Source organism: Scardinius erythrophthalmus (assembly GCF_964197995.2).
Source record: "Scardinius erythrophthalmus genome assembly, chromosome: 19".
Lineage (NCBI taxonomy): Eukaryota > Metazoa > Chordata > Actinopteri > Cypriniformes > Leuciscidae > Scardinius > Scardinius erythrophthalmus.
Genome location: NC_138239.1, coordinates 19,812,303 through 19,838,744, shown reverse-complemented (window position 1 = coordinate 19,838,744; position 26,442 = coordinate 19,812,303). Strand labels below are relative to the sequence as shown.

General features: G+C 37.3%; 1 protein-coding gene across 4 annotated transcripts in view; it reads right to left on the bottom strand.

The window, feature by feature from the left end:
* hspa12a (heat shock protein 12A) overlaps positions 1 to 18,660 on the bottom strand; it is a 35,000-nt gene extending 16,340 nt beyond the window's left edge. For 2 of the 4 annotated variants that reach the window (XM_081348053.1, XM_081348055.1), the window contains exons 1-6: positions 18,311 to 18,660; positions 4,692 to 4,768; positions 4,351 to 4,478; positions 2,140 to 2,326; positions 1,647 to 1,751; positions 970 to 1,086 (exon numbers count right to left, since the gene is read on the bottom strand). In XM_081348053.1, the coding sequence (XP_081204179.1) occupies positions 970 to 1,086; positions 1,647 to 1,751; positions 2,140 to 2,326; positions 4,351 to 4,478; positions 4,692 to 4,768; positions 18,311 to 18,353 (657 nt within the window). In that variant the 5' untranslated portion in view covers positions 18,354 to 18,660. Of the gene's footprint in view, positions 1 to 969; positions 1,087 to 1,646; positions 1,752 to 2,139; positions 2,327 to 4,350; positions 4,479 to 4,691; positions 4,769 to 17,529; positions 17,638 to 18,310 lie in introns of those variants that run through there. The other 2 variants (XM_081348054.1, XM_081348056.1) reach the window with 1 other exon arrangement.
* Between the last annotated feature and the right edge of the window lie 7,782 nt (positions 18,661 to 26,442).

The following is a 26,442-nucleotide window of genomic DNA, read 5'->3' as shown; positions in this document are numbered from 1 at the left end:
CACTGCAGATATCAAGTGTTGCAGACTCCCTATTTTTCTCTGCTCTCTTTTTCCCACTGTTCTCTCTCTTTTCTTACTGTGTATTGATGTAGCTCACCCACTCTTGCCTTCCCCGCCTCATTTCTTCTTTGCTTTGGATAGAGATGAGAGACGCCGAGGCCACACCCTGCTCTTCCTCCCTTTCTGTCTCTCTTCAGTGCGAGAAAATTCACCCCTCTGTTGACTACTTGCTTGTACATTTCAAAAAGAAAATAACAATTTGACCTAAAAAAATTCTTCACAAAACATCTTCAATATGACTAATATGAATGATAAACTGAAGCTGCATATCAAAACTAGGTGTAAACAGCAATCTGTGTCACCTGACCACTTGTAATCACTTGTAAAACCAGGTATAAATATCTCAATAATGCAGCTCATATGACTACCGTACACACACACACAGGCCACATGTCTCAAATACAAATCCACAAACAAAGACTCACAATGCTGCCAGCAGTGACAGACAAACAGCGAGTCAGCAATACAGTACCACATTGTATGGGGTCTCTATAGGTGGTCCAGTTAAGAGACAGTGAAAACAAACAAACAAACAGAGGCTGTATCTAAGGGATGAGATAAGTGTCTTTCCTTTTTCCTTTTCCGTTAATCTCTGCCTTTCCTCTCTTCCCATTTACATCCTGTATTTCTGTATATCTCATTCCTTTTATATTTTAGATTGCCAGCAAAACAGTGCTCTTTTACCTCCTCTATTTCAATTTACAAGCTCAACTAAAGCGTCGCAGTACCTTAAAACATCCACCAGGGATCTGTACAACCCATACTTCAAACTTGTGCTTAATGTGCTTTCAATTAATGTAATGACTCAATGGTTTCACACATTACACATAGACCTCTCTCCAATTTCAAAACAGAAAGTAGGTCGTTTATCAAAGCGAGACGAGCATTTTTAAGAAAGAAACGTTATACCTTATATGCTGCCTCTCTCATAAACTGCTTGGCCGGCATCTTCCAGATGGCCGGTACAGTGATGACCCATCTGACATCAGCATTGTCAAAATCCGCCCCTGCTTGGTCGCTCAGCTCCTGTATCCAATGAGAAAAATCCATTTTGAGGTCAGTAAATACTTTTATTCAGGAAGAACGCATTAAATTGTAAGAAAAAGTAACAAAAGATTACTCTACAAAAGATTTTGATCCTGAAATAAAATGTATCATGGTTTCCACAAAAATATTAAGCAGCACAACGGTTTTCAACTGTGGTGATAATAATAAGAAATGGTTTCTTGAGCACCAAATATGCAAATTAGAATGATTTCTGAACAATCATGAAGACTGGAGTAATGATGCTGAAAATTCAGCTTTGCATCACAGGTTTAAATTGCATTTTAAAATATATTCAAATAGAAAACAGTTACTTTAAATTATAATAATATTTCACAATATAACGGTTTTAACTGTATTTTTGATTTAACAAAAAAAAAAAAATGCAGCCTTGGCGAGCATACGAGACTTCTTTCTAAAACTTTAAAAATATTTTACCGACCTCACACTTTCAAACAGTAGAGTACATGTTAACATGATGTGAATTGACTGGGTTTAACATAGCATTCTGTATGATCATGATCATCAGGAGTAAGACATACCTTAAGAGCCTGCTCCTTAAAAAAGGCCAGCGCATAAGCAAAAATATCCAGAGCTTTCACTCTTTTCCCATTGGCCGCATGTAAATCCGTATCAATGGACAGATTCTGCAGAAGATAAAATGACAATAAATGCCTCTCAGAAACAAGAAAGAGCTTGACATTTAAAATCAAAATGTATTTGTACTTCAATAGACTTATCGCATCATTCACAATGAGGGAAATATACTGTAAACAGTTTAGAGACTTCATTTAGATTTAATAAAACCAGACAACTCATTAACAGCATTGCTTCAGTTGATAGGTTCACCTGTTAATAATGAGTTTGTTTGCATTACTTAAGTTATGCAGTAGCCAGTAATTTATGAATATATCCCAGCAGTATCAGGCAGAAGACCATGTCCTCACATTTATGATCAATAATTCCCTCAATGCATATTTGTGCTGGGACGCCAAGTCAACACTATTAAAAAATGTCGTAGGAATGTGTCCTTACTGCAGTGGTGTGTAGTTTCATTTTAAACTTCTCCAAATAGAGCCATTGCTTAGACTCGGTGGGATCCAAGTCATGGTAAAAATCTCGGGCTGCATAACCAAAACTGTGGAACTTCTTGTCTGGGGTCAGTAGAATGGTGGTGGGTGTCTTCTGATTGGACACACCTGGGTCTCCACCCTCCCAGCGCCTAGCAACAAAGGAAAAACAACCAATTAGAGAGTGAATTCTACAGAGATCTGATGGGATCAGGAAATAATTTCATTGGGTAGAAGCTTTTAGCTCTTCACTTCTTCTCCTAATTAGGAGAGACTCTTTTCAACTTACCTAAGATGACCTATAGTATCAATCATGCATCATACAGATGATTATCCATCATTATCCATATCAAGGCAGTCATAAAACCAGCTCAAGCATTATACAGAGACAGAGGGATTTAAAATATTCATGGCCTTTTACTTCCAGGACGAAGGACCTCAGTGGAAAAACAGAACATGCACCTCGACTACAGACTGTCTGAACGGACAGAGAGAGAATTGTATATGCCAAACTACAAGCACCCTATAATAATACAGAGATTTCATGGATCCACTAAAACTACATTGGGACCAATTGGTAAAAAGGTTATCATCTGTTTGCTGCTTTGTTTGATATTTTGTTATGTAAAGCATTGACATTTATAGATATTACATGTCTAAATAAATTTTGGGGGCACTATATAACCAAACTTATTACTGTAATTACAAGTCAATTGGCAATTATTGGCATAACTGTAATAGACCATAAGGTATCAGCTTACCAGAGTTAATAATATGGGTCTCTGTGAACAAACCAAAAAAATACTCTGGGATTCTGTGGAATCAGGACAGACTTGTCTTGAAGTTAATCCATTCATCTCCTGTTAACCAACTCAAAGCAGCTGTCTTCTTGACTATAAACAGATTTAGTAAATGAGCTGTGTGAGTTTTTACAAGGAAAGCTGAGTTTATGTAAAGGTTTAGGGGCTAGACTATCAGTCCAACCCAAATAATCTCAGAGGCCTTTGGCTATTTGTGCTTGTAAATCTGTAGCAGCAGTCAAAACACTATTCGATTTAACCAGATTGAAGGAAGGAATTGGTTTTTCCAAAGTAGAGCAGTCTCAATTTGACTCATTCCTTTTTTCCTTCTCATCTCCCACTCTCTCGTTGTCCACATTTGACACAGTTAAGATCCTAAATGAATACTATAGCCGTAGACAACGGGATGCTAAGAGTCCTTGTCAGACAGAGCTAAATATATCTGTACTGTATATGCAATGGCCTTCTTGTTTCGATGGAAAGCAGTAGGCTTATCTTTAAATTTTTTCATGCCACTATTCACGCTTGTATTCAAACCATCTTTTAATATGTGAATATATGTGCGCACACCCTCTACAGCTGTACTTGTGCGGTTTAACAAATAGAATCCTATTTCTGACTTTCATAATGAGTCTGATGCCTAAAATGAAACCCACATGCCCATTTGGGCGGGAAACACGTGGCTGACTCTGCCCAGCAGGTACTCTGGAGAGCTGACCTAGGAGTCAAAGGTCACATGACCAAATAGGTCAGGGTAGCAGAGCAGCTGTGGGTTTACCTTCATATACAACACGCGCACCCACTAATGTTACGTGGTTCAGACCATTATACACGCAGTGGGACTGTATATATCTAATGAATTTTAATGGGGCATCTAAGTGCCCAGAGAGAAAGACACCTGTACGTTTGACTTAAATAGAGACATGACCTTCTAATGGCCAATCATATTAATGACTTCAGAAGAGATGGACTACACACATAGGAGTATACTGTTGAGCACAGTTTTTTTGAATGCTCTGTTCGAACATAATTTACTCAAAACTGTACTGAAAAAAAAGGTACTTTCTACATAAAATGATGTTACTCAAGCAAAAAAAAAATAATAATAATTTATATAATTAAATATTTAATTTATAAATATATATATATATATATATATATATATATATATATATATATATAAATTTAAAGGAATATAAAAAACTACTTTTATATTATTTTAAAATTGTTAATAAATAATTTAATATGAATTATAAATTTATATTAATATATATATGTCTTTTTTTTAAGAGTCCTTTTAGGAATCTCATTTGAGCTTTTCTTTTACAGGTACACCCCCACTCTATCTCTCTCTCTCTCTGCCCCTTTTGTCTCACCTCATAGTGTGAATGCACTCTGGTTCTTTATTGAAGGCATATGCGTAGCCACTGGAGGTGGTGCCAAAGTCGATGGCCACCACCACCACATAGGGGTGCCTCGTAGGCTCATTCTCTTCTGAGGCATTCTGTAGAAAGACAAAAGGGAAAAGAAGCAGAGGGAAACTGAGAGACATGAAAAGAGGTAGAGAGATACTGTCAAGTATATGTCAAGCATTAAATTGTTGCATGTGATTGCAGCTCAGGGTAAATAAGACGATCCATTAAGGCCCCATTTGCACACCGGACATTTCCTTCATGTAATGGGTGACGTCAAGCTGGCAATAAAAAGCTGAGCTCACCAGTACATGTGTGGGGGAAAGTGGCGTGATGCCTGGGTCGCCCATACTCTTGGCTGGAGATGGAGTAGCCATTGCATCTGCAAAGTGAAAGAAACAGAAGAAAGAAAGTTTAACATTCAAATCAAACATTCAAACTACAAAGACAAGACTATTTTCAAGTTAATAATTTAGTGCATTGTTGGGCTTATACAGATAATGATCATATTAATAAATGTCAGTGTTTTAAAGACAATTTTGTTTGCCTTTGTATAATAAACATTTTTGTTACTGTTTGGTTGAGAAACAATATATTAAGCAGAAGCTGTTTGTGAAATGTCTATTGTTCATAGTGTAGCGATATATGAAGTACAGCTCAAACCTAGCAGATTTCTGCTTCTCAATCTGTGAATCCGCAATACCAACTTAAATCTGTTGCGAAATCTTTCAACCTCAAGAGTGATTGGGATCACATGGATTCAAATTCTCCATTTGAATGTTTTTTTTTTTCCCCGAACACATGGATATTTCTCTGTTTTATATTGCGTCAGTTGGACCTTTTTGAAAATGAGTCAAAATACTGCAATTCTTGAAGATAACCAAAAACTTTTCTTTTGGGTTGCCATTAAAATACATTTAAATGGCATTGGGAATATCAGGAAGCACTCTAAGGCTCGGTTTCATGGTCACAGATGGAGACCAGGACTAAATGGCACCATCAATGGTGATTCTTCTGAAAATTATTTTCAGTGGGAACGAGACTTAAAAGCCTCAATTAATGTTCAGCGAATTCGTCTGAAAGACCATTCATTTGGCCATACCTTTTTTTAAAACATCGCTTATGTCTAACATTTTACATTATTTGGTCATAAAATCATCAAATCCTTTAAGAGCTTTAGACCACTACAGCAACAGCTGCTCCCCTCCACACTGACATTTGAATCGAATTAGAGGTTGTATTTGTCCATTCCCGTCGTCCTCATTAGCCGGGCCTAATAGCTTCGCTAAAACACTTGGATGCTGAGCACCCTGAACACTAAACGAGCGCCCGGGTTCCTCACTCCGCGGGATGCCACGTTTTTCTGAGCATTCATCCTTTTTTCCTGCCTTTACCCCATACTGAGCGGCAGAGTGAACAGAATAAGCGTGGCGCTCTTCAGCGAGTAATTACAGGTTGAGTGACTGGCTACCTGCAGCTCGCACTTCATTTCAACCACTCACCACATGCACAAGCTCCAGCTACCAAGATTGATTTTAAAATGGGACAATGGAACATCAAAATCAATACTGAAGGAGTAAAATGATTGTCTATAATGATAAATGCCTATAAGTGAAGTGTTATTCAGAAACACACACTTGACCATCTTTTTATACTTTTCCGCGAATGGATTTGCGGGTTAAAGGAACTTAAGTTTGTTTACATGGCAACATGGCTCACTGTACTTCATTATAACACATTAAAGTTGCGTGAAGGTAATTACACAACGTCAATGGCGACCGTTTCCCTGGCGGCTGATTGAGAGCTATACTTGATTAGGGCTGTGATTGTGTTTTGTATGTGTGTATGTGTATTACACGTCTTTTCAATAAGGCTCTTTAAGTGACAACAGAGAATCCAAACATGCGTGGGAACTGGAAAGCAGAAAATGGGCATAAATGGCGGGAAATTACTTGCATTATGACCAGAGTGTGAAATGGATCTATTCCTTTGATTTTCCTGCTGTTTTAAAGACTTATTTACACATAAGCATGAAAATAAATGCATCTATAGACTGACCTGACCTGAATAGATGTACCTTGAATTGTTGTCAACAAGAAAAAAAACAATGTAAATCAATTCTTTTACTCAGGATTGGCTGACATATTGAGCTGTTTTAACACAAAACCTACACAAATAAAATATAATATAGTAAAAAAAACTATCAAGATGAAGTTATCACTTCAAGTTGTTGGCCATTTAGGTGCATTATTATTATTATTGAGCAAAATTTTTAATGTTTACTCAGCAGGTTTTTGGAAAAGTTCAAATCCAACTCACGTCTAAAGTTTCAGAAAACACAGAACACAAAAGGACTCTTTCAATGAGGCGATCATATATACTAGACCCAATACACATGCGTTGATCCAAGCTGCAAAAATAAACATAAATGAGAGAGAGGATGGAGGGAGAAAAAAGTATCCTGTTTTCACCCCTCCTCTTGTCCACAAGAGAAAGGGAGTGAATAAACGGGGTGTTCAAGCTCCGTTCTGGAATGTTATACAAAATTCTGACAGGAAGCAGGAGGAGTCAGAGGTCATCCCTCCTCTGTGGAATTACAAATTCGGAAGAATTCCAAGCAGCCCAGTACACAGAAATAATAGAGTTCAGAGACATATGGATCACTGACATGCACAAACAAAAGCGATCTTAGGTCTGGAATCTATTATCTATAAAATATGCAACATTGTGATATAGTTAAAGTGAAGAGTGAGAATCAGAGATCTGAGATATTTTTAAATATGAAGAAGGTTGTACAATCAACTCAAAATGTCAGTCATAAATGTCACTTTCCCTTTGTTTGTTTTTTGATAATTAAATATCAATAGAAAAATGTTATGTGAATGGGCTTTTTCTGCCATTCTCAAAAGGCATTCTGCTTTCTCCCCCCCACTCCTTACCGAGGAACTTTTACTTACTTTGAGGTCACATGCCTCATTTCCCCAGACAAAACAGAATTAGAAAGAAAAAAACAAATATTAATGCTAGACTGTTCTCTTATATCAAATGAAAATGCAGGACAAATGTTTGGACAGTGTTCATGGCACCATTATTTTCTTAAGACAAATGTCAGGACTGAAGCAGACCAAAGGAAATTTGGCAAAATCGGAGAAAAGAAGAAAACAAACATATTAACAGGTTATAGTTTAGTTATCACGTTTTTAAAGTTTGCGCAGACGCAGAGAGAACTTAAGGGTTTTCTGTTAGAATGGTGTCGCGTTAGCGGCCCCTAAGTTAATAACTAATGATCATTGCAACGGAAGTGAATCAATCAAAACTAACTTTAGCTGGACAATAACTTTATTCTAGAACTGCTGTAAAGCCAATACAATCTCTGTTACTTTAATTTCCTATTATCACTGTAAAGCTGCTTTGAAACAATCTATGTTGTTAAAAGCGCTATATAAATGAAGGTGACTTGACTTATAGTTGCAAAATTAATTGTAATATTATAAAGTAAAAAACTCATTAATTCTTAATCAAAACTTAATTAAACGCCACGTTGTCTTCAGAAAAACTCTTCAGTGGCTTTTTGTTGAGTTTATGTTCATATTCATCAAATCTTCAACAGATCAACATGGGAGTATCTGGGGTACTTGTAAGGTTAGGATACTTAAGTATAGTTTATTAGTTAGTTGTTCTTTAGGCTGCTAATTTTTGGTTTTATTTGGTTTTAAAACCTGATTATTCAGGTTTTGCCAAAAGACACAGAATAAATATGTTTGATATCTAAATGTTTGACTTTTTTTTTTTTTTTTTTTTTTTTTTACCATGTTGGAATCGAAACTGGGAATCAATAAAAATCAGAATAAGCAGAATTGGAATCGAAATCACTAAAATTCTAACAATACCTAACCGGTATTTTGTATTTTGAACTTCCAAAGAGAGAAATAGCTTCAAGTGCCTTCGATCTGGTTGATGATTTTATTCCATGGCTAGCACACACAGAGACATCTGTAAAATATTACAACTCTGGATCACACACTACAGTTTTGATCCATTATGAATTATATATATTTTTTTACAGTTCTCAAATCTCAACATGTCTGAGACAAATGGCCTCTTACTCTGTAACTTTTGGTTTGATTTTTTTCCAAAAATAATAACCAAATGCAGAGATACAGAAAAGCGAATCCATCATGATGTCAAGTAAAGAATTCCCTGGTAAATGAAAACAGATCAGGAAAAGAGAAAACGTAAAGTGTATCCATATCTCAAGCTGAAAAACAAGTGTTTTTTTTTTTTAGAAATATAACTTTCCAATGAATTCTGTGTGAACAGTACAGTTTACAGCAGAAGCTACACTGTATAGTGTGTGATCCCGAGTTGTAATTTTGTACAGACCCCTCTGTCTGTGTATGCTAGCAATGAAATACATTTATTAACCAGATTAAAGGCACTTGAAGCTAATTCTACTTTCTCTCTGTCTGTTAGGGTTGTCAGTAGGGATGCGAATGATTAATCGATGGCCGCGCCATAGTTACTTATTATACATGTATTAATGTCTTGAAGCCATTCAATGGATTAGGTATGCTAGCAGTTTATTTTGAAACATAATTAACCAAGAGTCCAAAAACGGTAATTTTACTGAACATAAGAACTACTTACTTGTGTAAACACCACAATAAAAGTACATAGAATAAACTAATGAGAGGCGATCTTCCAGTGCTTTTTCAGCTATGCGCTCCTATTCTATAGTGCATAGTAAATCAAGAACTAAGAGCTTTTCCCAAAGCCAAATATGGTCGCAAGTTCCTTTGTTATCAATACAATTCAACAGAACTTGCGACCGTAGTTGGCTAAAGATGCTTTTGGGAAACGCACTCCTGAACGATCAATCCAATTCAGCTGTAAAACAGTGTCCAATTGGTCTCTACACATCGTCCCTACCCACTATACCCACATACCACACCTGAGATCCAGTTTCCACTTGACATTGGAAATGCATTATATTTGTGACGGATTGGATACCGGAAGTACTATAGCTTTAGCCAAGCAGCATGTCATTTCACTCCGTGATCTATGCATTGTCTTATGTTCTGTTTGGGCTCAATCGAGACCACCTGCTCTAAATAAAGAAATGTGATCTACTACGGTTTACTAATGTTTGGAGTGGGTGTTCCTGCAAATATTCCATTAAATATTTGCCCTCTGGTTCTCCGAAACGGACAGTAGCACCTCAATGCAGTACACAAGATCCGGGGGGCGGAGTTGGATCCAGATATAAGGGGTGGAGATTGGTAGGTTTAGGGGTGGGTTTAGGGATCAGGGGGTGGAGATGGGTAGGTTTATGTATATGTAAGGTGGGAGGAGTCGGATCCAGATCCGACTCCTCCCCGTGGATTTCATGTTCCGCAGTGAGGACCATCTCGAAACGGACGTAAGAAGCTTAATCACCGCATGTGATCGCTAGTTAACCCTTTGACGCGTACGATAGTTCACACCGGTGTGATTAGAACGTTCAGATCACGTGATCATCAACTTCTAAATTCAAATTTGCGTTCGCGCGTTGGCTGGCGCTAAGCGCTGTCATATTATATAACAACTATTCAGTGTTTTCAACCACATACGGTTTATTTTAGGTTTCAGACATTTCAATACACAAGTACTAGCAAAACAACATTTATAGTTTGTAAAATACACACTGTCTATGGAAGCGGCAATAACAATCCTTTCAATTATAAATTGATGACGTGTTTAGATACACATTGTGTAGGTAACTATACAATTTACTCTGTTCTTCTCACACTTCACCAGCCACTTACTTTAATGTATTTCGGGAGAAGTGGGTGAATTGAAGTGTTGTAGGTCTAAATCTAACAGATACAATTCTCTGAACTGCATTGCGTACTAACAATGTTAGTAACGCCTATTGTGCGTTATAGATCAACTAACATGAATCATGATCATTATAAAGGTTTCTTAAATGACAAAACACATTCACTTACATGTATTTAAGAATAAATTGTTGTAATAAATGTAACGCAACCAATCACTGTTCATTTTGTTCCGCGTCATGTTTAGTGTGAAAATGTAAGGTCGATGTCCATACAATAACAGACGGCGTACATCTAACAAATTATTCATTCAAGAACGTTGTGCAAGTTTACTGCAACAATAGAGCCGCGAACCTCACGTACTTTTGAAAATCCAGCCTTTAGTTGATCCTGATGAGCGCTCATTGTCATACATGACGGCGTTGTTCTTCCACAAGGGGTTTCGCATTACGGCATTTAAGGTGATGCGTTCTAAAATAACGCTCACCTTATGCAGGACATGCAATAAGTCAGGAGAGGTGTCGTATTTGGCCAGAAAAGGAAAAAAAAATGTGAAAAGAATTGCTGAAATTTCAAGCTGGTTTGTAGCATACCGAATACTTAGCTGTTATTGGTACTGTAGTGTTATTTAGTGTTAAATTATTGTATTTGGGTTAGGTGGCTTAAGTTTTATTGTGAATTTGTATGTAAATTTGTTGTGTTTTGTATTTCGACTACTTATATTTATATATTTACTCTACAATTTTAATATATTCAATTTTAAGATTTTTTTATTTTGTATTTTTCAATAAAAAAGCCATTATTTAATGTCATTCACCATCGTTTTGAGGCTCTCTATTTTTTTAAAGTATCGGTTCAGGCACCGGTACGGTACTCTTTTAAAAGTATCGATTTGGCACCGGTATCAAAAAAAAAAAAAAAACGATACCCAACCCTAGTCACCACCCTAAACCTAAAGCCATAACTCATAAATAGCATTACAAATGCTTTTTCGGCTGTTGAGAGGGGCATACGACACACATCATCTCATACGAACAGCCTCCTCCCAAATCAACACCAGTGCCCCATTACCTCAGAGATACATGATGCATGGCCTACTGAGAGGAGCAGAAAAAGAGAGAGAATTGATTTTTTGCAGTGCTGAATAGAGATGCAAGTTAACCTGCTGCAGTCATCTACATAGAGCAGCTTTCCCTTTGCAACGTTACACTAGAATAGTTGAGAGATCAGAGTCGCCTGTGAACTCAGCAAGATCCAGCAGCAGTGTCAGTCAAATGGAGCTATGTAAGCTCTGTGGGATGATGATACTGCAAAACTGCCATCAGTTCACTAGGTGGGTTCAAACAGAAGATATCAGGATTCATTCATTCAGGATTCACTGTAATCATGTCTGCCTGGTGCAATCTACTGAAACTGATGAAACCAAGTTCTGGATTCCAAAACCTGTCTGATATTGATTCACCAACTGAAGTTTACCTTTTTGGTCAGAGAAATTTTGCTTTTCAGAAGAAATTAACTAATTAAATTGATCAAAAGTGACAGTGCAGACATATATTATAAATCTGATTATTATTATGATTATAATATTTCTTTTTCAAATAAATGCTGCTATTTTAAACATGATTATAGCATTAGCACCAAATCAACAAAGTAATGATGCTGAAAATTCAGCTTTGCCAAAATTGCATTGCAAATTATTTTAAATTTAAAGTTATTCTAACCTTATCTGCACGTCAGATGGAATTTTGTTAATAAAAAAGAACACTTACTAAGATCAAATGTAATGTGGTAAACAGAGAAATGAGGGATTCCTTGAACTTGAAAGAAGTACTTCCATAAATACAGTAGGCGAAAAACGAGAAGTATCGAATTAATAGTATTCATAAAACACTAGGTGAAAAGTCCTTGGATGACCCATTACTTCCGGCGAGACTCTGAAGTGTGCATGCATACGATGGACACTTTACTATCCCGTGAGGCCACAGGAGAGGATTTGTGAATGGCAGTGAAGCTACACAACTGATGCTGATAATGACAACATAGCAGATCCAGTACGTCCAGATTTCAATCATACTACACACACTCATACTATAGAACATACTTTTTTTAAATGTCGTGAATTAAGTTTTAAATCAAATGAAGTACCTACTATACAGTATGGGATTTCGGACGTACCAAAGGTGTATCGCCCAATGTACCCTGGGAGAACACAGATGGTTTAGTTCTAAACTGTCAGAGGGGCACAGGCTCCAGTCCAGAACAATAAAGAGTCTTTTGAAAGAGAGGAAGACACCCAAAAGTTGAAAGTTTAAGTATTTCTATGTGCATTTGTGTGCATGTTGTGTCTCCGTAAGGAAATTCTAAAAATGGCCTCTTGGAGTTACAATAGTCTTCCTTCCTGTGCATCTGGTTTTGGACAGCCTGATTACAGCTGCTACACAAAGCGTGAAGAAACCTCTCAAACTCAAACAATCACAAATGACACAATCCACAGTAAATGGTAAATCAGCAACTTTCAGACCGTGCATTTTCTTGAAAAACATTTAGTTCAACAAATGTTTTGCATTCAAAACAAGTCAAGCTCGTTCATCTGTGACATTGTGTCGATTACCACGTAGGCCTAAATCATTTTGATTCATTTGAAAGTACAGCCACAAGAAAGACTATAAAGTGACATTATAGGCTAGCTACATAACGAAAGAGTACTGTGATAAAATTGCTTACTAATCTTGTTGGAGCAAAGTTATTCAATCTCTTAACTCTTGTCATAATCATACTTAATCCAAACATGTATGACTTTCTTCCTTCTGTGCAACACACACACACAAAAAAGTATTTTGAGAATGTCTGTTTTTGTTTCTGGTAACCAACATTCTTCAATATATCTTCTTCCACAGAAGAAAAGTAAAGTAACAAGTTTGGAATAACATGAGACAGAGTAAGTAGATGATGACATCATTCTATGCCTTCAATTTCTACATAGCACTGACTAAACAGATCTTAAATTAGGCCTATTTCCACCTCCAAATCTAAACTCCATGTAAACAGTCTAGATTCCTGGAGTCATGCTAGGAGTCTGAAGGTCAGGCTAAACTCTGTGCAGCACATATGAAGTACATGCTTCCCTATATATATATATATATATATATATATATCCATGCATCAACCCCCCATTGCCCCTGAGACTAAAGGCCAGACACAGCTTGACTGTATTATTGGCATTTCTCTTCACGCTGGAGGGGTTGGTTTTCCTCACATAGTGCAGTCCACAGGGAATACACTACAACGAATCAAGGCATCCTGGCGGCATGTAAATGCTTCTTTTCACGCCCACCATTTGCAGTAAGCTACAAAAATAAGACCACAATTTCGGATTAAAGGCGTCTGAGGCAGCTCAAATGTGTCAATAACATCCTGTGATCCAGCTAAATACATCAATGTCAATTTTTATACCCAAACTGAAGATAAATTTGTCTCCGAACTAAGAGTAAAATCTGTGTGGCTGGCTGGCTGGTCACACCACCTCTCTTGATACTACCAAAAGGAGTACCTGAATTATTCACATATGTGAAATTATTCAAACCGTCTCCAATGCAAAGTGAACCACCCGCACAGAGTGCATGACAGACCCAGTAACTCTCAGATTTGGGTCAGAACTGAGTTAGGTCATACAAATTTGCTCTCAAACACATATACACACACACAGTAAACATATATATTGGACATCTGTGTCGACTGTCTGCTAAGTTATTCTAAGGTTTAAGAATGTTTTTTCTGATTTTTGTTTTAGTAAAACTCACTGGCCAAAACCTTTCTGTACTTCACAGCACAAAAAAACACTCAATACCTGATTTTAAAAAGTGTCACTGTGACAAAAATGCCAATGTCAAACGTGGAGGAAAAAAAAATCCCATTTTGTACGTTTATTGAATATTTCATATTACTGTATCCTAGGCCGTTCTAGTAATGGGTTTAGCAGACACATCTGCAGTGACAATTTAGATAGAGTTTTTTATTATGTTATGATATCTTGGTTTAATTTGAAATATAACAGGCATAATCGTTCAGACTTAGAATTTGTGTGCTTTTAAATACACTACTGTTTAAAAGTTGAGTCAGTACGATTCTATTCCAAATAAATAACGTTCTTTTAAACTTCCTATTCATCAAAGAATCCTGAAAAAAGTATGACTAAATACAGGCCCTAATATGGTTCAAGTACACAGCCTCTTAATAAAGAAGTTAATTTGTGAAACTGCCTAGATGCACATGATTTACTGAGCTGACGGTCACAGATGTACAGCATGAGAACATATGTGCTGCTGGGTGGAGTTTTCTTGGCCTGAATGGCTGTCTCTTGGCAGGCACGTATTGTAAATAAAAGCTTGACTGTGTATAAAGGGTGCTAAAAAGTGATATATTTTCAGTTGTGGAGACTCGCATAGGTTTTTAATGGAACATCCAAAAGGCATAACATTCTCATTATCACGTAGATGGTCTGTTGACACTAAAGACGCCCCTGCTCCCCCCTTTTAGAACTTCTCTCTCCTTCTCTTTGGGAACCGAGGCAACCGCAGCTAATACCTATACCATGACGTAATGCCAGAATGGAATTTTTGGGCTTTTGTGAGTGTCGTAGCAGGTTTCCAAATGTCTACATCATTCACAGCACGTTTTTCAATTAGAAATAAACACCATCCCATCTGCAAGTTTTTATGCCTCAAAACTCTGCGGATATAGTCACTAAGATTTGTATTTTAGCTCAAATGAATTGCATCCAAAGCTAGAGATTTGTAGAACAGACTTTGAAGGTGCCATTAAGGCCTAAATAACATTTAAAGTTTTATATAAAATTACAAGTCTAAACCATGAGGGATATAATAAACATTTTGGAGATGAAAACCTTATTCCAGCACTGATGGTATTAAAAGAGAACTCGAGGAGGAGAAACAGCGAATGAGAGAGAACGAGAGTGAGTTTGACCTACACAGATGCTGACCACAGACAGCACTCATCAAATTGAGACGTTCTAAGCGAACGTGTGTGTGCGTGAAGCTAAAAGGCATTGAGCTGACCTCAAACAGAGACGCTAATGGCTTCGCTTTAAATTACATCACCGTGTCGTCCTGCCTCTCCAAACACACCCAGGGCCCAGACACCCCCTGCCAGTTAAAGGACAAGACTTGCAGTTGACTCGCGGAGCACATGATGGGAATGCAGAAAATATTGCACTGGTTAATAAAACACACATCCAGCAAAAATATGTTTGCATGTCTGTGGCATGTGAATGATTTATTTGCTCATTCATTTCTAAAGACCAATACCATCACTACATATTCTCTCCTCAGCCATGTGTCTGGACTGTGGCTATTTAAACAGATGTGGATCCACATCACGTCTTGTGGCCACACCCTGACAGTGGACATTATCATTGCTCTCTTGGTCACGTCATACTGCTGAGCCCAGAGTTACAGGCATCTGGGCGTGCATGTGTTAGTTTGTTTGCCACACACATGTGTATTTGCTGTTAGTTGGTCACAGTTTGTGTGTGTTTGCATGCATGAATGCTGCAGACAGGCATGAATACCCCCCTATCTCATCCATGCTGACTAAGCAGTCCTGCCCTAGCCACGTGCATCAGACTGTTTAACTGCACCAGGCAGTCCACTGCAACCATGTTCACCATTGCAGTTCGCCCCACTGTACTCCAAATGCATGCTGTTGTGCGGCTAATGGTCACGCACCCTGGTTGATCCATTATAAAGGATTCAAATACTTCTTAACCAAATACAGAAAATGCAATCATATGTAAACATCAGTGCATTCATCTCTATCAATAGTTTATATGCAACAAACTGAAGAAATGTCTCTAAAGTCTGAAAGACATGTTTGTTTACATAGGGCTTCCACATGCAAAACGCACAACTACCCATCTAATAAACCATTTCTGAGTCTAGTCTTCTCTTCTGTACCCGGCTGTACGTGCTACCTATGAGGCCTTTTCCCCTCGACTCAAACAATGACTCCTTTATACTCCAGCCCGAAGTGGCACCGTGGGAATGTGCTGGGGGGTTGGGGGGGTTTATTCTGCTGTTGGCACCCTGACCAGAGGCTGCCGACGCAAAGGTTAAAACTGTTACACACAAACACTCAAGGCAGTAGGTGTGGACATTATGGAGTTCATTTGCACATTTCAACAGGCAAATGGTCCAAAAAACATTTGGCAGCAAGTTCAATGTTCCTATGTAAATTTCCCAGCGCGTTGCAATTAGCACGCCAGTGTCAGATCTTCAACATCCTGGTCTATTGAAAACGTTTACAGCACGACTCATTTCAGCTAATCGATTCTTTAGGAATCACCAAAAACGATTCAGTTATACACCGCTACGACATAACTGCGTCATCACGTGGTCTCCGATATGTGCCCTTTAAATTTAAAACGTGCGATATAGTTATGAAAACAAATTGCTGGTCATTTTCTCTCTTAAAAACTTAGAACCAAATTATATGTGTATTTACATCTTTTGTTTGAAAAGATTTTTGCACTTTTAAATAAAATGCTATTTATTAAAACACAACTTTAGAATGCGTGTTGATAAAACTAATACAATCAAGTTATAAACATGCATTTATTACGTTTAATTTGTAACTGCAGCTATCAAAGATAACTTTTCCATCCATCAACACACTCATCAGTTCTCGGTTCATAACGAATCGGTTCTCGGCTTAACGAGTCAGTGATCCGCTCGGACACAATTATTCCGATTGGTGAACGATTCAACCAGACAGAACCGGTTCATCCGATCTAGTGAAAAGATCCGATACAAAAGAACAATTCATTCACGATTTGTACGAAAAGACGGCAATGTCGTAAAGATGTACGCATCTTCGAATATCACCTTGATGCTGCTGTCTAATGCTGTCTACTGCACAAACAGTCTCTAGGAAACATACTCGTGATGACTAGGCTATCTTACAGATGCTCTTGAAGTGTCAGAGATGCGCCCATCCTGAATCATATTACATCACATCAGCAGTCAAACTGGCGTCCTTCCTAAAGGACAGACAAGCAGTACATGTGCTAATTTACCTTCCCATGCGTAAAACTGTCAGAAACATGCCAAACCTTGAAGCCAGCAAAATAAACATCCGCGCTACTGTAGGAAATGCTGTTGTGATCCCAGAGCTATGTAAACGGTCGCATTACTACATTTCTCTGCATTGCGATTGTTCCGTGTCAAAACGAGTACTGAACCGTTTTAATATGCGTTATGAAAGTATATTTCAGCTCTGTGGTGAGTTTGGGTCGGTGGTTGAGGAGCCCTACCTCGTTCCAGCTTCACCTGGGATGATGATGGTGGAGCGTGCAGACTTTTGCTGCATTGACTCAAAGCTCCCAGGAGTGAGACCACGTGACCCAACTCTGCACCGCTACTATCTCAGTCACCCAAGTCCACACTGCGCTTTTAAAGTCACAAGCAGATTTGCCCCGGCGAGGGCATATATGCTATAAAGAGTCGTGCAGGGAATAAATGTCTTAAAAGATAAGGCTAAGAATGCGCTAGAGGTGGAATATTATGTTTACATCCATTCCAAAGCAATACAGATTGCAGCGTGCAGCAAGCTAAATGTGCTTTCCAGGAATAGGCTACACTGTAATGTTCAACCTACGGTAAAAGCTGCCAGCTTGCCAGTGGACTACATTATCGTAAAATACTGAGACGACAATAAATGTGTCATTAAATCATATAACTTAGGATAGTTCTATAATTACTTAGGTGTCCAAAAGTTAACACTTTTTTTTGTAGTAGTAGTAGTAGTAGCGTACAAATTTTACTGTAGTAGCCTATATTTTTACATTATTTCCCGTTTAAATTAACGTACTTTTTTATACAGTGCATCTATATGCCATAAAATAAAGCTAGCCCATCGCAGACAGTACGACTATTATTAAAAAGCGGTGTGTGGATGTTTCTCAGACGGGTTTGTGAATAATTGCACTTAGCCTACAGTAATGATATCATGTGTCCTCTGACACTGTGGGCGTTGATAACGGGTTGCATCATAGAATAAACTGCTCAAACTTTCTAAAATGTGATTTATCTTACCTGTTATGATGTCGTCAATCACCAACTCTTTCTCAGTCATCATTCAAATCTTCAGGTTTTCTTATCCGTAAAGATCCCACTTAATGTCTAACTTTTTGCGCGGTTCATTAGATTCTTTACAGAAAGCTCCCTACTTCTTAAGCTATGCTACCCCGTCCCGTTACGCTATTACTCCCACCAAAACTCCCAGCCCTATACTATTTAAAACTAACGCTTTGGAGCGCATTTAAAATAAAGAATCTCGAGTTTGACCCACAGTTGAGTTTTCCTCAGACTGTCTGACATCCAGAGAAAAGAAGTGTAGCCTATACTGATCCAGACTTCACGTCTGTTGGCTCGGGCCCCGCCCTTCAGCTCGACTCCATGTGCAAGACTAATGAAGGCAGAAACAGAGTAAACACAGGCCTCGAACAACTAAAAAAACTTAAAAGGGACACCTAATTATTTTGTAGCTTAGCAATTCTTCTATATCCACAGTCGTGATCAGGCTATAAACAAAATAAGAGGGATCATACAAAAATGCATGTTATTTTTTATTTAGTACTGTCCTGAATAAGATATTTTGCATAAAAGATGTTTACATATAGTCCACAAAATAAATAAATAATGATTTTATAAAAATGACCCCGTTCAAAAGTTGAGCTTTGATTCTTAACTAGGCTACAATGTCATTAGCTATGATACACAACTGTTTTGTTTTTTTATGGCTTTTGAGTGCCTTGTTTGTCCTGAATAGTTAAACTGCCCGAGTTCTTCAGAAAATTCCTCCAGGTCCTGCAAATTCTTTAATTTCAAGCATGTATTGCATATTTGATCCCTTTCCAGAAGAGACTGTATGATTTCGAAATCCATCTTTTCTCACTGAGGACAATTGAGCGACTAAAATAACTTTTTGAATTTGAAGATCAAGGTAAATTGTACTTAATTTATCTTCTGTTGCTTTCGAAGAGAAGTACTAACTGAAAAAAAAATGCTATTCAAACAAAATAAGAACAACTTGGACATCTTCATCCTGTTCAAAAGTTTTCACCCCCGTCTCTTAATGCATTGTGTGTTTCCTTTTGGAGCATCAGTGAATGTTTGAACCTTTTTTAATAGTTGTGTTTGAGTCCATCAATTGTCCTCAGTGTAAAAACATGAATCTCGAAATCAGTCACCGCTGGAAAGGGTTCAAAGATGCTGGAAAACTAAATAATTTTCGAGAATTTTACTGTGGGTAACTGCCCTCAAACAAGAGACTCAAGAACAACCATCACAAAACAAAAAAATCATCCAGGTAACAACACACATGAGAATCAAGGGTATGTAAAAACAATTTTTGTCTTTTGGTCTATATGTAAACATCTTTTATGTAAAATATCTTATTCAGGACAGTACTAAATAAAAATGAACATGCATTTTGTATGATATCTTATTTTGTTAAAATAATTAACATTTTGCAGATTCTGTAAGGTGTACTGTATGTAAACTTTTGAGCACGACTGTGTACTGTGAAGATATAGTCAAATAATTGTGTATATAGTTTGTTTATATCTAGCAGTCTTTAATTAAGCCGTTAATTTAAAAAAAAATATTCAAGGGAGTTAATTATGAAACATTGATCTATAGAATGTTATCAAATACCAAACCATATTCCCAGGGAATTGCACATGGTGAAATAATACTGCATCACACCATGTACAGTATTGCATGGAAAAATAAAATTGTCTATGGTCATATGGTACACTATAGGTCCTTTTTCGACATCACTGCGGAAACCCCCCCATTTGGAAGCTTTATTTTTATATTGTCAATTAATGGATTAATAGGATAACATATTCGTTTTAGATATAATGTTTACACTGATTGATTGATTGGAATGGTATTGCATACCTGCAATATGCAAATTCAAAGCTATTTTTAAAAAAGAAGCTGGATTATTTGTTGACTCGGGAGGGGGGTTTTCTCAAAGTTTTCAGTTGTTGTCACTGAAAGCAGTGAGATTTTCCTGATATCAGAATAGCACTTAACACATGCATCTCTTCAGCAGACACTTTCACTTTCAACAAAATTAAGTCACTCAAGAATGAAGAGGTTATACTTTCAGTCACTCACGGGCAGAAAAAAAGTGTAATTCAGCATTACATTTTAGCCAACATATTACAAATATTTATTTATACATACAATATGATCACATTATTCAAAATGCATTAGTAAACTAAACTTCAGCTGACCTCGGGATATCAAATGAAAGATAGAAGAGGAAGCCAATGGCCAGCGCTGGTCACCTCCCCTGGCATTGTGGTTATAAAAAGGCCCAATGCCCCATCTAGTGGTCAATATGAATTTGACCCACAAGACCCTGAACCTGCCAATCAAACCCCAAACAAGCATTGCATTACACACCTAATCTAAAGAATTTTAAATGTTCATAGCTTCCCTGAACATAAACGTTACATGTTTAGTTCATATTCATATGTGCATAAAAAAAAGGATTTTTTTATGGTTTTCTATTTATTGAAGATTTCTTGCTGTTTCATTTCAAGGCTCATGTTTACTCCATACAAATAAAGAGATATTACAACAATACTATGCAAAATCTGAAAAATCAAATTGCTGCCCCATTACTGCCAATGCTGGAATAAAAAAAAGTCACTGAATTAGACTTCACAAGCTCACATTTAATTAATTAGATACAGTATAAGATATGCATATTTGGTGTGCTGTCTGAGGGAAGGGCTCCGAGCTCGCAATGTGGCCCGAACCCAGAGTACTCCCCTGTATCTGGGATAGGAACTATAGCAGAGTGAGGAGTGAGGGTGGCGGAGGGATGCAGAAAAGACTGTTGGGAACAAAGGTGAGTCAGATATAGGCCTCCAATCATACTGATTGGATAGATCATTTAATAAACATCATATTCAAACTGCACACTGTAATATATTATTGTTGGTTTAACTTAAAAAAAAGGGTAAGTAACCATGCCTTAAAATTTTAAGTTCATTGAAATAAAAAAAATTGTTAATACAATGAAGGAGATTGGTTTAATCAACAGAAACTCAAAATATTATGTTATCTGAAGAACCACTTAAATTATAATTAAGTTGATTTGATATTAAAATTTTGTGATATGAAATTTTTATTTTAAAGTGGTACTACTGTAAATTGTGACTAAGCTTTTTTTTTATTTTTTAAACAACTCTAACAAATATTAACAGCGTAACAGTGTCTTTCACTTTAGGAACATTGGTTTGTACTGCAAACCTTGTATTTTAAATGGTTATTTGACAGCTTAGCTAGTTCAATGCACTCTCAAAAACAGTTTGGAAGTCCTACAGTATCCATAATTTATTGCATAAGTCTGGTTCTTTTGTTATTAACCATCATTTTGGAGAGGTTTATATGTTTCATCCATTGCCCAGGATAAGGAAAGTCACGGTTCTATAGGTGTTTCTTTTCAAATGTGCCTGCATTTACAATTCACACATTACAATTAATGCAATGACCAATACAAAATCCCACCGCTCTTTAAGACTGGAAACTATTTCCTTGCCTCACTGCAGGATTGTCATTATATCATTGAGATCTATTCTGGATTCAGCATAATTATGCAGTTGCGTGACTTGCCATATAGTCCCAGTTTAGATATATTCTAATCACACAGTGAGGTTATTTAGTTGTGAGATTGTTCATTTAAATAAGGAATGCAACAATATACATCACTCATGTGGCTCATGATGTTTCTTGTTTGGAATATATGTTAGACAGGCCTAATAATCAACTAAATGAAAACAATAAATAATTATAAAAGAAACAACTAAAAATAGCCCTCAAAATAGTTTAAAAACACACAAACCGTCGTTGACAACAGTTCAAATTTTATAATGTGACAGGATGCTGTCTGCACAAGACTTGACGATTTTTTTTTTATAATATAGGAAAAGGGTATTGTTTACGTTAATTTTGAATGCTATAAGAATAAGTAGCTTGTGAGAATTATGTGTTAAGGCATAAATCGTTTCTTAAAAGATTTCTTAAAAACATAAACAACAACAAAAACAACCCAAAGCCTTGACATTAGGACAACATGCCCTCAAGTCCACAAGGGGGAAGTGTTCATACAGAATGCCAAAACCGGCAGGCCTATACAAGACTTTGTACAATTTAGGTAGCTTCAAAATAAACAAACTGATATAAGTGCACTTTCATTCTTATTGACAATGACACATGCACAAGAACTAAATAAGGAAGAGTTATTGCGACATCTTTCAGTGAAGGGTTTTATTAAAGCCTATTGAAAGGATTGCCAATTATGCTGGGCCTATTAAATCAGGCACCTGAACATCACATCTCTCTCAACAGATTCTCTCAATCGATTGGCTGGTGTTAGCCTAGCCGGTTGTGGCCATATCGTGCGCGATACAGTTTTCTTCGACTAATTCCCGAGGCAGCATGCTGAACTGTTTAAACCACAAACAACATATGTCCACACACACACACACACACACACACACACACACACACACACACACACAACTCTTTTGGTCCCAAATAAAGACTCGCGCAGTGCAATATGCGTAGGCTAAACGTATGCTAACTGATTATTAGGCTACATTAGACTAGAAAGTAGGCCTACCTTAAAATGTTAATGTCATATCGTAAGTGTTAAAAAAGACACAACGCGGATCGTGGCTATAAGTTAATAAACAGATTGAGGCCGTTGTTTAAGTGCGATGATAATGCTATTTGACTGATCATTAGCCTACGCCATTTCCTAAACTCTGCACTTCGCCACATGCTTTATTTCAACCATTGACAGTTTAAGGTTACTTGTTTAAGGTAGCCTACATATGAGAAACGTTAAATTTACAAACTATATTTTTATACATTGATTTAAAGAAAGTAAGAAAGAATGAGAAAAAAAAAAAAAAGACAGACGACAAATTGTTGAAACTGTAGGCCAGTTCATGATTTCTCAGATGTCGTCAAGACATCTATATATATATATACAGGGTGCGATTTGCCGGGGGGGATGCGTGGGATTTCCCCCTTTCTGGTCAATGTATCCCTGCCTCTGCTTAATTATTTTTATCCCCAGTGGGGATAAATTTATCCCCCCCTCAAAGTGATCAGTGCTACTACACTAGTGGCGAGGCGGATCACAAAACTTATCACGGATCCGTGGTTTGATTACACTCCATTTTATTTTAAAATGCGCTACTTTGACTGGCTCCGCGCAGCCTCTATCACCACTCTGAAGACTTGCTCAATTTCCCGCCCACGGCGCTATATGATTGGTTACACCTCACGAGTAATAGCCTATCAACACTTGCGAGACGGCTGCAGGTCTTTTTTTACGCCGTATATTCAGCATATTACTGAAGCGGGAATAAAAATCACAATCTGATTATCTGTTTCTATGATGACAAGCAGGGTTAGTGTCCCAGTCACACCACTGAGAATGGCCGAAGTTACACATACGGTGTTTTAATCAATTGAGACTAAACGCAAAGGTTTTTTGATTACTCACTCACTCTTGAGTTTCTGGCGCGAGTGATTTCAATGTAAAGACGCGTTTACGCGCGTCTAGAGGTCCTGCGGCGCGGTAGACGCGAAGCCCGAATGAGGCGAATTGACTTTGTCGGCCCTGCCCGACACGTTAACTGTAATCATGAGCCCGAGCCCGATTTAAACCCGTCCAGAGAGAGAAGTTTTACACACATTTTTTTTAATACGTGGGCCGTTATAACCAGGTGGCGCCAGGGAAGTTGAGATGAAGCAAAGATGAAGTTGACGATCGCCATCTCCGTAGTGAATGCACATATATGGAGAAATGCATGAATTACATCAGAGTGTTGCCTATTTCTTTTCGTTTTAAATTGTTTCGTTTAAAGACATTTCAAGCTTTCTTTAGATATATTTCTTAATATTCTCTGTGTGAGGCATACACTGAGTTTCGGTTAATTTATGATGAGATGCGCAGTGCAAGTGACCGGGGCGCGCGGGCGCCTCCATGATTAGCCTATAGCCTATGTCTGCTATATTTGCTTCTTAAATACATGCAATTCGTTGATGAAAAATGTATTAAAATTAAGATACAATTTATACAAAACGAAATTCACTTTAAAGAAAGGCTTTCTACAAAACAAAAATTAATGAAGTGGTCAAAATCATGTCTGACCCACTCCAAGTCTCCCGATATACTGCACATCCTATCTTCGTGCTGTTCACTTTTCATAATCAACATAGATGAAAAAAAAACAAAAAAAAAACATTATAATATTTTAACAAATATGCAACTAAATTTATTTAGTTATTTATTTATTAAATTTATTATTTAATGGCTAGGCTACAACACATAGTAGGCCTACAGAATCTCTGTACAAATTTCTGCACATTCATTTACTGCTTCTGAATTTTACACACAAGTTGAAAGGCATTTGTTTGTGCATAGTAAAACATATCTGCAACATTTATCAAGTTCACGGATAATTGTGCGTGCATTTATTAATTATTATCTTAATTAATAATGCAACAAGGACAAATCATGGTAACTGTCTTGTTTGTTTATTCAGAATGAAATGGATCGCAAATGGATCCGAATGAAGAAATGTAAAAAAAAAAAAAAAAAACGTGGACAATGATGAACACAGAAAATAAACATGAATGAACTTTGGATGAACTTTGGATGGCCTAGGAGGAGTAGGCCTAGTAGGCTACAACTCTAATTCAACAAGGTTTTAGAATATAGAATATTTTTTAAACAAAATAAATATTTTTAAAGTTTATTATCCCGGGCCCGGTGTGATGCGTGCGAGTGGAGGAGACGCTGAACATGACACGTGACGTGTTGCATTTTGTAACACAAGTGCTGGATCAAGGGCCCGGCCCGGGTCGGGTCAAGTTCAGCTCGGGCAGAGAATCTAAACTCTGATTTATCTGATCCTGTCCATTAGCTTTGATCCATGTACGGCTTTTCAGAATGTCACCAAGTAGCCTAAATATTTATGTAGCCTAATTTTTCAGCGCGAAAACTCTAGCTAGCTAGCTGGGAACAATGAAAAGGGTCCAGGGGCCGTATTCACAAAGAATTTTAAGGCTAAAAGTAGCTCCTAACTGGCGAATTTAGGAGCAACTCCTAAAAATAATGGGCGTGTCACTCGTAACTTTAGGACTCCTAATTTTTTTCACTAAGAGTAATTCACGAAGCATTTTAGCCCTAAAAGTAGCACCTAAGTCTGGGACAGCTTAAAAGAAGTCGAGAGGACTCCTAACTCACTAAGACCTATTCACAAACCGCTTTTTGTGGCATTTCACGTTGCGATGTTTTGAAATGCGTAGCGGCGGCTACAGGAGCGTCCAATCACGAGGGAAAAATTCTGCATTGTAGGCATAACTAGGGATGCAATAACGCCACCAACAACAACCAAAACTAGGCTACTCATTGCATGTAAACTAATTGTAACGTTTCATTGTGAATCAAATTAAAATGTTCTTCTCTTTGCAAACGTAGGCAGAGACATATAGTGACAGATTAATTCAATAATGTTGCAAAGATATTGCATCAATCCATATGTTTCATTAGGCTACTAGGCTATTTGTTTTGCCTTACTCTTTATTCATTTAGGCTATTTATTCAGTTATTCATCATCTTCCGTCCTTCGCACTACTTGTGTAGCGCACGCATTCTCAGACCTGTCACCTGTCACTCATCATCGTAGGGGAGGGGTTTGGAATCATTCCCGCGTTACAATCATCAGCCAATCAAGGTGGTCACTTCAGTCAGGCTCGTGCATGAGTAATGACGTCATCCATAGCAACGAAGACTCACTCTTAGTTTAGGAGTTGTCATTTTTCTTTACTAAGAGTAGGTCTGAAAGGCGTTGTGAATAACTTTTAAGAGAAAACTCCTAGCTAAAATCTTTTAGTGCGATTTAGGAGTACTCCTAGTGGTAAGATAAAATGCTTTGTGAATACGGCCCCAGAGCAGCAAATGCAGTGAATGAAGTTCATGTTCTCATGGTTTATTTTTATGAATAAAAATGTTTCAAAACATCCCCCCCTCTGTTTTTTTCACAAATCGCACCCTGTATATATATATATATATATATATATATATATATATATATATATATATATATATATATATATATATA